Source organism: Callospermophilus lateralis, chromosome 9, assembly GCF_048772815.1.
Source record: "Callospermophilus lateralis isolate mCalLat2 chromosome 9, mCalLat2.hap1, whole genome shotgun sequence".
In the NCBI taxonomy this organism is placed as follows: Eukaryota; Metazoa; Chordata; class Mammalia; order Rodentia; family Sciuridae; genus Callospermophilus; species Callospermophilus lateralis.
This window is the reverse complement of record NC_135313.1, coordinates 20,355,022-20,369,741: the sequence shown is the minus strand read 5'-3', so window position 1 is coordinate 20,369,741 and position 14,720 is coordinate 20,355,022. Positions and strand designations below refer to the sequence as shown.

General features: G+C 42.8%; 1 protein-coding gene across 2 annotated transcripts in view; it reads left to right on the top strand.

The window, feature by feature from the left end:
* The window catches only part of Smarcal1 (SNF2 related chromatin remodeling annealing helicase 1), a 60,749-nt gene that overhangs the window by 18,253 nt on the left and 27,776 nt on the right, over positions 1 to 14,720 (top strand). For both annotated transcript variants that reach the window (XM_076865969.2, XM_076865970.2), the window contains exons 7-10: positions 51 to 234; positions 3,852 to 4,002; positions 5,517 to 5,675; positions 8,405 to 8,470. In XM_076865969.2, coding sequence (XP_076722084.1) covers positions 51 to 234; positions 3,852 to 4,002; positions 5,517 to 5,675; positions 8,405 to 8,470 — 560 coding nt within the window. The remainder of the gene's footprint in view (positions 1 to 50; positions 235 to 3,851; positions 4,003 to 5,516; positions 5,676 to 8,404; positions 8,471 to 14,720) is intronic.

The window sequence follows — 14,720 nt, the reverse complement described above, 5'->3', positions numbered from 1 at the left end:
ATGTCTCTTGGGCATGACCATTCTGGCTCACATGCCTCTATTCTTTCCAGTTACAAGGGTACGCTGCCTCCCACAAGTTCAACTGGATCCTCTGCCCAAGACTCTCACCCTGGCATTTGCTTCTCAGCTGGAAAAGACATCTCTCCAACCTGCTGAGGTCCCTGAGGCAGACCTTTCTGAAGTGGATGCCAAGCTCGTGTCTACTCTGATGCCCTTTCAGAGAGCTGGAGTCAAGTAGGTTGTTGATCTTCCTTTCACACTCTCTTGCATGAATTTCTGAATTTCATCACTCAACAGGGACTGGATTCAGATGCTACCTCTTTTTTGGATACTCATCTTGCATGGGTGATTAAAAACGTCTAGGCATTAAACAATCAGGTGCACAGTTACCAGAGCCTTATTATAACCACTGATTTCAATTTCCATGCATTAACCAGGACTCCGGATTGCAGGTGTGCAGAGACCCTATTCAAAGTAGCTTAAATAGAAATTTCTCTCTGCACATGATAGAAAATCTATCATGTTTAAAGATCTCATCACGACTCTCTGGTCCTCTCTTCACTCTACTTTCTTCTTGGCTTGAACTATTCTCACCCAGACACTCTTCTTAGTGACAGCTTGTGATGTTTTGGGCTTCACCTTCCATCAGCTCAGCAACCCAGCTGAAACCCATTTTTCCTGATGGATCTCACACTGTTTTTGTTGGGTCTAATGATGATGTTGGAGCCAGTCATGTGGACTTGGAGGCTTAAAGTCCTGCTGGTTAAATCCACCCTTGGATCCAGTGGGTAGGGCCTATGACACCTGAATTACTTGGTCTGAGAGTGGAAAGTCAGGGTGACCTTGTTATAGAAAGAAAAAAGATCAAGTTATGTCCTGACCATTTTCCCCCAGTTTCTTGGGAGAAGTAAATGCTAGTTTTCAACTTGCCTTCTCATAAAATATGGCATTTGAAAGAGGGAAAAGAGGAAGTCTCAATGGTCTATCCAGAAGTAATAGGAGTTAGAGCTGTTATTAGGCAGCATGGCTGGAGACAGAGCCCATGCAAGGGAGGGAACCCAAGTTCTCAGTGGAGCTGACAAACTGTAAAACTGCTTGCCTGTAACCTGAGTGTGGTGCTCTGGTGTAAGCTCAGCTTCTACTCTGGGGGAATTCTCTTCTCTATGTACTGTTTGGACACAGCTGCCCTTGTAACCCTGTGGTCCCAGCCCTGCCTGACACCTCTTTTTTCCTTTCCCCTCCAACTTCCATCTCTCTTAACAGAGCTACTTTGAAGAACTACTTGCTTTGCCATTTCAATCCTTCATCTGTTGAGGTGTCCTTCGGGCCTTGTTTTCATGAGGCTCAGGATAGCTTATTCTTTTATCTTTTTTCCTCTGGCTTCTTCACTAGACCTGAGACAGGTGGCCAGGCCCCACCCTCTGAGCAGCCCTTCTGCTGTATCCATGTTCTTCATGCTCTGTTAGATATCCTTTGGCACTTGGTGAATGCTGGTCTTGCCAGCTCACACCATTACCCTGAGGGAGGTATGTGTGTGAGACATCCCAGACAGATGTGCATGTGACCACAGCTGTAGCCATAGGACTGGACTGTGGATAGGAGCTTTCATCTTTTTCACACTGTATGGTTGTAAAGCTGCTGATGGTCCTTGTAGCCTTTCTTCAAAGCTTTCTAATTAAATTCAGATTTTAACTTTCAGTCTCTGAATGGTTAGAGATTTAGTTTAGGGGGATGTGGGCTGTCAATTCCACTATCTTTGTTTTTTAATATAAGGACTGTGTCAAACATACCTTGATATTTATGGAGCAGAATCTTATATCAGCTTCCACTAATATATAACTGGTTCCATTCAGCAGATGAATGCATCCAGGACCAGAAAGAGCCACTTACTCAAAGTCACTCAGAAATGGAATTAGGCTCAAGTCTGTGGTTTCTGATGACGCCTGAAGCGCTTTCTTTCCTGTAATACCAAATTAGAGAAGATGCATTTGGCTGTGTTGCTCTGTTATCCAGACCTTTTCTTTGTTCTCATGCTTTAGACACTTTGTTCCTTAGTTGGGCCACCTGAGGGCAGGGGAGGGGAAAGAATGCAAAGTTCGGGGGTCTGTTCTGCGTTGAGAATGATCAGATGGACCAAGCCATCTGGAAGTTGTGGGTGGCACAGCTGAGGAGGCTGAGACAAAAGGCACTCAAAGGGAGTGCTGTTCTCTATGGATTTTGTTTCTTATGTACTGCCTGTCCTCCCTGGCCACCAATTTTGCAAGTCAGAAAATGAAATGAAAAGATGAAATTTTCACACCCGCCTTCCTTATTTGTCTGTGCTGTGGGTAGATCCCAGAACTGGATGGGAAGACTTCATAGAGCAGGTGTGCAGGGGGCGGCCAGTCCTGTAGGGGACAGGAGGGTGGCACTCTGCTTCCTCCTCCCAGCAGCCAAGGCTGGGGCTATAGGGAGGGACTCTCCTTCTCACCCAGGTAGACGCTGTTGGGAGGACAGGGAAGTCTACAACATGACACCTTTGTCGTACATGGTGCTAGGCCTTGGGCATGCTAGCTTCAGGTCCCTAGAGAGCTGCTGCTTAGTTTCCCTCCTGGGAAACAACGTTTCCAGGAAATCAGAAAGGCCAGGTGCCTCTTAGAATCCTCATATTCCCTACCAGATGCAGGTTAGAAGATGGTAGTTTCTCTTTTTACTACAGGAGAATTAAAGAAAGAGCTATTCTACCAGCTGATTATCAGGTTTCTGGGCAAATGGTCAGTTTTTAGGAATTAGATGAAAGGACTAGGGTTTGGAGCAAGGGACCAGATGTTTGGCATTTGGGATCCTTTTAGCTTCTCACTGATTTGCTAGTGACTCAAGCAGGTCATTTTGCTGTTTTGTGTCTTGAATATTTTTCTCATTTTTGTGGAATAATAGTTCTATTGTAACCACTTCTTGGTGCTTATTAAAGTGCCAGGCACTGTCTTAAGTGCGCTGAATATTGTCTCCATCAGTCTCCCCTCCCTCCCCCCCATGAGGGCAGGAACTGCTATTATTCCCTCTTCACTGTCAGGGGAGCTGAGGCATAGGGGTGCATAAAGCGGTGCAGCTGCTTAATGATGGAAGTGGGATTCCAACACAGACCATTCTGGCTCCAAAATGGTGAAATCCTCCACATCTGCACACTGTTAGCATCTGTAGACCTTAAGGCTTCAGGATTCTGGCTGCTGCTAATTGAGGAAAACCCTGTGCTGAGGCTGAGCTCCCTCTTAGACATTTACTCCTGGTGCATCTTCCTCCTCTCTAGCATTTTCTGTCTCTGCCAGCTCTGCCCTCTGCTTATATGCATATGAAGTGCACTCAGATCTTCAGAAAGCTTTATTTTTAACCCCTCTGACTCGTCTTTCTGTCTGTTCTTCTTGGGCAGATTTCCCAAGTGAGTCATTGCCCTGGTGATGGACAGCTGAGCTTGCCCCACCTTCATGTTCCCTCATCTGCCCGTGCTCCGCTCTGTGTGGGTTGGCTCCTGTCACTGAAACCTTCCCTCCTCTGATTCCTCTTGCTGATACCTCCTCCCTCATGAGTCCTCTCTTGGAACCTTGCCCCTCGGCTCCCATAGCCAAATTGTCTTCTAGGTCTTCTCCCTGCTACTTGACCACCATTCCATATTTTCCCTGTGTTGACTCCCTCTTTCTGTTTTTTATATTGCCCCCTAATCTGCACCTATACTTTCCTCTTTTGGGAGCAAATCTTGCTGCAAGTAGAGCCCATGCTGCTCAGAGCAGCCTGCTTTCGGTAGTAGCAGGTTGATGAAAATGGATTGTATTGGAACACATGTACTAAGCTACTGACTTTCCTTTGTCTGCTTGCAGTTTTGCCATAGCGAAAAGAGGTCGCCTGCTGCTTGCTGATGACATGGGCCTGGGAAAGACCATCCAAGCCATCTGTATAGCGGCCTTTTACCGGAAGGAGTGGCCACTCCTGGTTGTGGTACCGTCCTCTGTGCGCTTCACCTGGGAGCAGGTTAATTCTCTTTGTATTGGAATCTTAAGAAAGATTTTCCTTGGTGCTAGAATAACAAAAGAATGGTTTGGAGACAAGTCCTGGAATCTTTGAAGTTCTGTTCTCAAGTGAAGATAGGAAAAGAAAGAAGTTGGCATCCTTTTATTTTAAGCTGGCAAGGCTTATATTTTCTGAATTAGTCAGGTTATGTTTTGGGGAAGAAAGTCCAGGATTCACCACCTTAGGGACATCAGTTGGTCCAACAGTAGACACTTTCAGTACCTCTGTTCCCTCTGTATGCACATTAATAGCTTCCATCTGCCCCATACTTTATTTCCAAAATAGCTTTGCTCCCTTAATCCCATAACACAAGGCAGTGACCAGTTTTACGAGTGAGCAAACTAAATGTCAGATGGGTTATGTACTATGTCTCCTGCTAGTGAGGGGCAGTGTGGGATTTGAAGGCCCCTCTTGACTTCTTGGCTCAGTGTTTTGCACTCTATAGGGGGTGGTATGGGTAAGATGTTCACTGTCACCCAAGTAACCTTATGGATTGAGAACTTAAAAAATGTGAACACTGAGTTATCAAATTTCTGTAAGCAAACACAGCTGAGAAGGAAGACCTAGGGCATCAGCCATAGCTCTTCCTGACTTTTGTCTCTTCCCGCTTCCATATAGCATGGCTTCTTCCTGCTGCTGGTCAGCCTGATCCCAGATGTGCCATCCTAACCAAAGAGAAGGCAAAAACTTTAAAAAATGTGTGTAGAAACAATACATTCTTTTGTTATCTGTGTTCTGAATTCTGCCAGCACCTGTGTACAGCAACGATTTAGTCAATAACCTGTATGTGTTAGATTCCCTCAGCACCCAAGAAGTTCCAGGGAAGTCAGAGAGATGGTTATAGGCAGTACCAAGATGAAAAGGCCAGCACCCCCAGTGTCAGAACAGTGCAGCCCAGGCAGTCTGGAAAGTGCGTGGTCACCCATCCTTGATGTGGTGCCTGGTGACCTTCCACTGGCTCCAGGGAGCAAATTTGACTAGAGGCTATAGGGTTGCTGGGGAGAGCAGGGTTTTTTTTTTTTGGGGGGGGCAGTTGTGTTTGTAGAAAATATTTACATAAATTTACATAAGTATTTACATCATCATCAGTAAATAGAGTTTGCCTTCATTGCTCTCCTAAGTTCTTCATAAAATTCTTAGAAAGAATCACATTCTTAAAAAAAAAAAAAGAATCACATTCTTCCCCAGCAGAAACTTCTTGTCTAGTTGAGAGCACAGAGATGAAACCCAGAGTCACCACATGTACCTGCTGACAAGGGAGGGGGGTGTCCTGTCAGAGGGGGCAGGTGGGTTAGAGGGAGGTAGAGATAACAAGGCTTTTTTTTTTTTTTTTTTTTTTTTGCAGATGCAGGGTGTGTGGAGAGTGAAACCAGATGTGCTTTTCAGGAAATGATAAAATCAGTCCATATTAAGAGCGCCAGAGAGGGCTGGCTGATCTTTATTTGTTGTGTTTTGTTCTCCCTTGTCATCCACAGGCATTCCTTCAGTGGCTGCCGTCTCTGAGCCCAAATCAGATCAATGTGGTAATAACTGGGAAGGGCCGTCTGACAGCTGGCTTGGTCAACATTGTCAGTTTTGACCTTCTTAGCAAGTTGGAAAAACAGCTAAAGACCCCTTTCAAAGTTGTCATCATTGTAAGTGACTTGCAAAGTCTTCAACTATTTTATCTCTGTGAAATCTCTTAGAAACTCCTAGAGGGATCTGTAATCTAATTGGGCCTTTCTCAGTTTCGTGGGGAACAGAAATCGCTGTTTTTATTTTGTGGAGAGCTGGCATTGCATTCCTCTCAAATAGCAGTTCTCAACCCTGGCTACATATTAGAATTTCCTGGGGAGCTTTTTTAATTTTTTTCCCTTTTTTTAAATGTTAACAGGGTTTTTTGTTTGTTTTTTGGTGCATTACAGTTGTACATAATGATGGGATTTGTTGTTACGTATTTGTACATGCATACAACATAATAATATAATTTGGCCAATATCATTTCCTGGGGAAAATTTTAAAACTGTGGTTGAATGTGTCTGCGCTAGGGTTTCTAGCCTGCAGATGAGGCCAGCACCTTGACCCGAGACCACCTGGGGCTCTAGGCCAGCAGCCTGGACAGCAAGGGTGTGCCATTTTGTCAAAGTGGTTCAATAATAAGTTTCCTTTCAACCATTATAAAGACACCCTGCCCCATCCCCAACCAAACCAAACCAACAAACATAAAAAGCACCTTTTACTGGAGTTTTTAAAAAGTTTTTAAAAAGAAGTCTTTACTAGAGTCCTGCTCCCAAATCCTACAGCGCATCTTTCGTTTCCTGGCTTTCCTTCTTTCACGGCTCATGCACTCATGAGGAAAGTCTGGGCAGACTTGGTACCCAGCCAGCTCTTTCAGAAATGAATGTGTCAACATAGTTCCCAAATAAAAACATCTTGGGAGCTCAGACAAGAGAAGGAGAAGACAATTGCTGACCTCAGGGGATCTCTTACTATGTTTTGGACATGAGAACCACACTTTGTTCTTGGCATAAGCAAACAGAAATGTACTTTTTTTTTTTTTTTTTTTCAAAGCCATAAGGGTAACAAGTCTTTGAGGGAGTCATTTGTAGTTTGGCACAAATTCACTGGTTTTAAAAACTGTCAGCATCCAAGTGAAATGAAAATAGCAGAATATTCTACTTGCCTAACATGCACAAGTTTCTGGGTTCAACTCCTAGTAGAACAAAAAATTTTCAAAAAACATAAAAGGGTATTCCAGGGTAGAAGACGATGGCTCTGGGTGTTAGGAGCAGAACACCTTTACCTCTTGTGTGTCCCCTTGCATGAAGTGTAACCACTGATCTTCCCAGAGCCCCCGGAGCAGGTATCATCTTTTGTTCCTGAGTTATCCCTTCACAGCTAATGGAGCTGACAGTGGGAGTAATGATCATTTCCCCAGAGACATAAAGCTAACAATGTAGAGATCATTGATTAAAGCTGGTTGCATCTGGCTTCAGAACTGGATTTTCTGTTTCTGCCATGATATTTTTTGGCAAACGTTGGCTTGTTCTTCAGTGAAGTAAAAGCCCTGTCTTCTGGTGACTTCAAAGAAACATGGTAGAACGGAATATAGTGACAACCCTGTTATGTCATGCTTCTTAGAAGCAGCTTTGGTTTCAAGCCATTGCTTGGGACACGTTTTCACCCATTAGTCTGAGGGTCTTGTCCCTTTGTGTCCTTGCACTTTCTGTGATTTTCTCTATAAAGAGAGAAATCTCATGACTGTCCCAAGGACTTGACATGAAGCCAGAGCATGACTGTTACACCCCACATTTCTGTGAGTAGAGTCAAAGTGTCTATCTTAACACTTTGGGGGCATCTCATGCTTCTCTCCATTCTGCTTTTGAGGACCTCTTTGTTAATCAGAGCTGAAATGGAACAGGAGTCCTTGTAGATTTCTCCAGAGACAAAGCTGAGTCTTTTTAGTACCCCTAGTCATAGGACAGCTACATGGAATGCTAAGTGGCAGGACTGATCTGAGGGCTCTCAGTGTAAGACCAAGCATGCCCAAGGCCCTGGATTCAGTCCCTAGTACCACCAGGGGAGGAAATATATACATAATATATGCACAATATTATTTGTGTGTGAGTGTGTGTGTCTGTGTACACATACATACATACACAAATACAGCAACCTCATATGTTAAGAGCTATCATTATACCCATTTTGCAGGTGGAAAAACTGGCTCCATAGAGAGGTCAGTTAGCTTTTCAGAGTCACATAGCAAGAAATTAGAATGTGTACCAACCTAGAAAATTTACCCTCATGTACTAATAATTTGTAGTAACTCATTTGTCTTTAGGAGATATGATGGAGTCTGTGTTTCCTTATACACAGAATGCAGAGCTGTCATATTCAGGGCATGATTGCCTGTTCCTGGAGGACAGGATCATCCTTTTTTTTTCTCAGTCCCCATGGTACTTCATTCACACCCCCCAGTGATAATACTGACTGATCAGTGTCCAACATCCTCACTGTACTGCTGGCCCCTAGGGCAGGCACTAGACACATAGTGGGTCCTTAGTACATCTTAGTCCTGTGCCACACAGATGTGAGGTGCCTCTTATGAAGCAGCAAATCAATTTTCAGTGGCTTGTTCATCCAAACAGCCTCTGAGGGGGCAGGGATTCACTGCCTGGAGAGATGTGACTTGCCTAGAGTGTAGTAAAGAAGCTGCTTCAGAGCCCTGGGTCCTTCCCTGGGTCCCCTGCTTCATCTCCTTGAATGAGAACATGGCATGGGAGGCATCCACATGGAAAATGCCAGGCCAAGGTCAAACTTAAGGTAGGCTCCCTCTGCCCACTCAGAACTGAGCCTTGTTCACCCACACAGCTGTTTCTTTCAGGATGAATCTCACTTCCTCAAAAACATCAAGACCGCCCGCTGTCGAGCAGCTGTGCCCATCCTAAAGGTGAGTGCCAATGAGAGGGGAGTTGGGGTCTGTGCCCACTGAGCCTTGAAACCTGTGGTAGTGCTCAGGTGTGTGGTTGTCCTTGTAGAGCCGTTGCTGTCCAGGCCTGTGAGCTGTAGGTAGACAGGATTCAGGATTGCCTGAGGGCAGCTTTCCTTAGGGTTTGATGTCAGTTCCATTTTCCTTCCTGACATTCTTCTAAGAACCCAGTAGTCCAGTTGAAGTCCTGTTGAGGGTCACAAGCCAGGTTGGAATAGGACTCCAGAATCCTTCTCTGGCTTCCTTCCTGGGTATGAGATGACCTGTATCAGCTTATTCACAGAGCAGCTCAGAAGAATCTGAGTCACCTCTATCAAGGTATTGGGAACCAAAGAAGTTGACTTATCCAATCCTAGGACCAGCCAGGGCCAGTGGTTATCAGCAGGAAGGACTGGCAGAGCTGAGACATGCCTTATAAGCTGGTCACCTTTCAGTGCTCTCTGGGCTTCCTTGGTTCATGGGAGCACTGGCTGTTCACATTCTTTTCTGTGGGGTTCTGCACTTCCCTGACACCTGGACTTGTGAGAGTTCTGATTCAGAGCAGAGCAGGGGTGGGTATGAGGTGTAGGGTCAGGTCTTTCCCTGCACATGTCTGGTGTGCAGTCCAGGCTCTGTGTTTCTCTGGCATTCTTGTTGGTGTCTTGGTCCCTACCCCTCACAGAGTGGGTAGGCACCAAATTTCCTTAGGGTAAATTTTTTTTCCTCATGTGAAGATGGATTATGAAAGTAGCATTTTCTCTCATGCAAGTTAGAAGTCTCCCAGTGGCTTTGGAGGAACCCACTTTAGCTGATGTAGAGCCAACAGAAGTTCAAGTTTATCCTGCATTCTATTTAGGCAGCCTTTGTGTCACCCCAGTGTTTTGAAACTGCAGCTTTTAGTGCCTAAAAAGAGCTTCCAGTTTTGCCTAAACTAAGCGAAACAGATTTGCTGTTAGTGAAATTTAGCATTTGACAATTAATTTAATTTTCCCACCTGTTTTAGCTAGCTTTGTGTCACTGTGACCAAAACACCTGACAAGAATAACTTGGCAGAGGAAAAGTTTGTGTTGGCTCATGTTTTCAGAGGTTAATGAAGTCCATGGTTGGTGGACTCCATGGCTCTGGGCTCGAGGTGAAACAAAGGATCATATCGGAAAGGCATGGTGGAGGAAAGCAACTCAGGAAGTGGCAACCAGGAAACAGAGAGAGCTCTGCTCACCAGGAACAAAATGTAAAACCCAAAGACACACTGCCAGTGACCTTTTCTCCAGCCACACCCTACCTGCCTTCATTTACTACCCAGTTAATCCATATCAGTGAGTTAATCCACCGACTAGGTCAATAGATTTAATAATCTTGACTAACTTTGCCTCTGAGCATTCTTACATTGTCTCACACACAAGCTTTTGGGCAACACCTCATATCTAAACTGTAATACCACCACCCCAAAAACGGAACATGAATGTCTACTCATTTAAAGTTTTAATTTTATTAAGGAATAACAGGTGATAAGATACATCTTCCAAGGCAGAGTTATGTCATATGCTACAAACCTAAAAATAAAAGTCTTTTACTTTAAAAGGCTTGATTCTCTGCTGATATACCTATAAATATTTATATGTTGATAGCCATTTATGGACACATAAATGAAATGTCTTTCTGTCTTTGGAGAGGCTTTGATATGTTTAACTTATAAATATGTTAATAGGTCTTAGTACCGTGGTTCCAGAATTATAGACAAAGCTAAAATTAAATCTGTACCTCTGATGACAAAAGGATTGCACAATAGATAGATCATATCATTAAAATTGTAATATGAAAGCTTCTTAGCAAGCCTTGTTAATGTAGCCATTGTCTGGTTGGGCACTCAGAACTATGTAGTAGGTTCTGAAATATGTGCTGCTGAGCCAGACCTTTGGAACACATACATCTTTAATATCTTGAGTATATTTCAAAGTGACATATTTAAAACAAATCTTTAAACTGCTGACAATACATTACTCTACATTTGCTGTAGGTCGTGGGTGAATTAATATTTTAAAGTAGGAGCTATGAACATGGCCTGCTGTCCATGAAGGTGTCTTAAAGTAATATTGACTTCATATAGTGCTGGACAATGAAAGGATTGGGGTGAAGGAGTTGGGCAGGGCTTCCCTTGTAATTCTGTTCACTAAACCTTTTGCTCTCTCTTTGCTATATTTTTATCTAGATCAGAGGTTGCTTAACCTTGGTGCTATTGGTATTTTGGGTTGGATGATTCTTTGGCCATCCTGTGCGTGGTAGGATGTCTGCAGCATCCTTGGCCTCTGCACACTAGCTGCCAGTAGAACTTCCAGCTTTGATAACTAGTGTCTCCAGATGTTTCCTACCAGCCCGCCGCTTCCCAAACGCATTGAGAATCGCTGATCTAAATGTTTTAAGGAAATGAGTCTGAATGCTTTGGGAATAAGGAGATAGTTGGTAAAAAGCAAAGTATGTCTTTGAAAAGCCACCTAATGGGCCAATTGAATGCCACTCGATTGTTTTCTAAAAGTACATCTTTTAGAACTATATTATGGGCCTGTAATCCCAGTGACTCTCGAGGCTGAGGCAGGAGGATTGCAAGTTCAAACCCAGCCTCAGCAACTTATCAAGGCCCTAAGCAACTTAGCAAGACCCTGTCTCAAAATAAAATATAAAAAGTGCTGGGGATGTGGCTCAGGGTTAAGTGCCCCTGGGTTCAATCCCTAGTACTCAAACTAAACCAAAATCTATATTCTGATAATGAATATCATAAAATATTTTCAGCACATGTGTTTCATATTATTTTATAGCCTGTGAGATAGCAGAACTAGATTGTACCAGAAATGTGAATTTTGTAAGTGGTCAGCATTCAGCATATAGAGGTCATGTTGTTAGCTCATAAGAAACTGGTATCCTTGTCCCATAGGAAAGAGGACCTCTTTCTTCCCCCACAGCATTGTTTGCCTGAGTTACTAATACTAAACCAAGTGGCTTAGTCTATAAGTAAGTATACAGTATATGTAAACATATGAAAGTAGGTAAAACAAAAAACTCTAAATGACAAAATTAAAACTTGAAAACCACTGTTAACAATTGGTTATTTTTCTGACATGCCAATTGTAGGGCAAGATGGAAGTTTTTAGTGATGTAGAGCATGCCATTGTGTAAAACATCCTGGAGGTTAACCTTTAGCATCAGGCCTTGATCCTTACCCTTTTTTGTTGATACAAATATTTGTATCATCATCATCTGTATGTAGTTGAACATCATCCATCTGTATGTAGTTGGCTGCTTATCATATCAGGACAAATTCCTATAAACAGGATTTCTTGGTTCTCATCATACCTTCTGGTGGAGCCTCTGAGTCCAGCCTGGCCAGGCAGAACCCTTCTCATTCCCATTCAACCTCTATCAGGGCCCTCTTCCCCCACCTGACACCAGCTCTGAGGATTATCATCTCTCTTTTGAGCATCTAGTGTATGTGCTTGAGTTTTTTGTTAGTAATTGGTTTTGTTTATACTGATTTTGTTGTTGTTGCTATTAAACCACTATAATAACAAAATTATAATTTTTAAAGAGAAAAGGCCCCTGGAATCCCACCATCCTTTCCTAATAAATACTGTTTCTCTTTCCTGTGAGTAGAGTGCTTTTTATATCTCTAATGATAAGTTAATGAGAGATTGGCTAAAAGGCTCAGGCTTTTCTTTTTCCTTTTTTATTAGAGTAGTTCAAATAGATGTTTCGTTCAAATGTGTGAAAGGAAGGAAAACTACATCTTTACACTGTAGTACAAAACTACATCTTTCCTCTACCTCAGGATCCTGTCTCATCCCTCTCCCCAAGCAGCCGTAGGCACTCGATTTCCAGTTTTCTTCTGTGGACTAGCCCACACCCACACAGTGTGGGTGTGCGTGTTTCCTTTCTCCCTCAGAGTGTCCTACCGCCACTGCTCTAAACCTGCCTTTTTTTCCTTAATAATGTATCTTAAAAATCATTCCTTATCATTCCAAAAGATTCTCCCTCTTTTCTTACAAATAGCATTATTGTATAAATCCATCAAATATGAATCTCTTCCCTTTTGATGAATTTGTAACTAAATCATAGCTCTTACAATGCTGCAGTGACTGACCATCTTCTCAATGATAGAGAAGCGGGCACTAGAAAATTCAGTTCCCTGCATCTGGAAGAGATGGCTCTGTGCTTTCTTCAGGTCAGAGGGGAAAGGGCCATCAGCTGGCTGGTTCTGTTTTTTTCCCCTGTTGTGTCAAGTCTACAAGTGAAGCCTCTGGGCCTAGCCATTCTGGTTTATTGTCAAGTTCATTACAGAGTCAGACTTAAAAAGGAAATTATTGGCATCTGATACTTACAGAAATAGACTGTTTTCTAGAGTAAAAAAACCCACCTTAGTATTTAATTTTCACATGCATGCTCTCTTAATACCTGTCCATGAGTGGTTTGCGAGTCTTGAAGCTCATGATGGCATGACTTTAATCAGCTAGAATTACACCATTTGCTGTATTCTTATTATAGTATATTGGTATTTTGAATCAATACGCCTGTAATCCATCTTCATTCTGTCTGTTCTAACCCAAGGACTGCCTGAACTGTGGCATCACAATTTCCTTGGTAGCCGAAATGCTGTTGTGTAGCTTGAAAGCCCTATTATCATGCAGATCAGTTTAGTCATGTCAGTACCTTTCAGAGTTTTTGGAACACAGGTGAGGACCTAGAGGAATCATTTCACCTACATAAAATATGCTGACCTAATCAGAGACTCAAAAAGGCCATTCACTAGGTATCACTGAGTGTTAAGTGGCCTTTGGCTGGTACTGGGGATGGCTTTGGGCAGCAGTGGCCATAATTATGCTGTTTGTCTTGGTTTGGTCTCATTTGTCCTGGGGAAAACGATGAAGCACAGAACCTCAGTCCCCTTTTCAAATTCTCATCTCTGGGTTTCTCTGCTTAAGGGTCTTTCCTCTGTCCTCAAGCCTTGGATTTTGCTGTTTCTCCTTGGGAGAGGGGTCACTCTGATCTTGCATTTGTTGTTGTTGTGTTTTTGTTTTTGTTTTGTTGTTGTTGTTGTGTTTTGTGATGCTGGGGATTAAACCTAGGGCACTGTACATGCAAAGCAAGCAGTCTGCCAACTGAGCTATATTCCCAGCCCCTAAATTTGTTTTTGATCTGGGTGCTTTTGGTCAATTGCTCTAAGCTATGCTTGCCACTGTCCTTATTTTTGAAGATTGCATAATGACTTCTATACTAGTTTAATACCTTCATTGTCCCTGCCTTGTCAGGGTTAATGAGTTTTGGACAATTGGGTAGTCTGGATTTGGTTTACTCTTTGATGTTACCTGTCTTTTTTTTTTTTTTTCTTATTTCTAAATTGAGATTATTGCATAAACTTTATTTAGAGGACTATTAGGAGTAATACTGGATAAAAGAATGGGACTGAGCTTTGGGGAGCATGATTTTATTTCTGGCCTAGGTCTTGGTAAAGGATGTTATAGCCAATCAGAATAATTCTGCAAACAAATTATTGGCTCAGTTGGAATTTAAAAAAAAGAGAAATAACAATGAAAAGTGATGAAACATTTTGAAACTGCTTCTTGTATGAACTTGTTTAAAACAACTTCATCTCCTTTCTCTCCAGTAGAACATTCTCTGGGCTCATATTTTAAAACCTACGTAAAGGTTATCTATTTGAATAACCACATAGGATTCTCTTGGTTAATTTGACCTACTATCCTGCTAGCAACCTATTCTGCAGGACTTTCCCACACCCAGCTCAGGAAGAAACCAAGCCTATCTTTGAAGGTTATCTGCCCCCAAGAGTGTCTGCTCATGAATCACACCAAGCAGAAATTATTTTTTCCCATTGTTCCATTGGAGCTTTCTTGGGTGCCACTTTTCCTTAGCCAGGCTGGTTAACTGTCGTGTTCAGGTTAGTGTTGATTTATCTATCTGGCTTTATGCGTTTATATTTTCCTAGCTTGGAAGTTTTCTGAGATGGAAACATAAATCATATAAATCATTTGCAGCTGGGTATAGATTAAAGGTGTTACAGATGACAGTGATGATACGTTGAACGTTTTGGGACTGAGCAGGGAACAGGCTCAGTCAATCAGATTAGATGCTGTGCAGCTTTCTTTTCAGAGCCAGCCTTTTTCTCTATCTGTACTGTTGTTTGTGCTTTTTAACACCCACCAACATCCATTTGCACAGCTCCTGT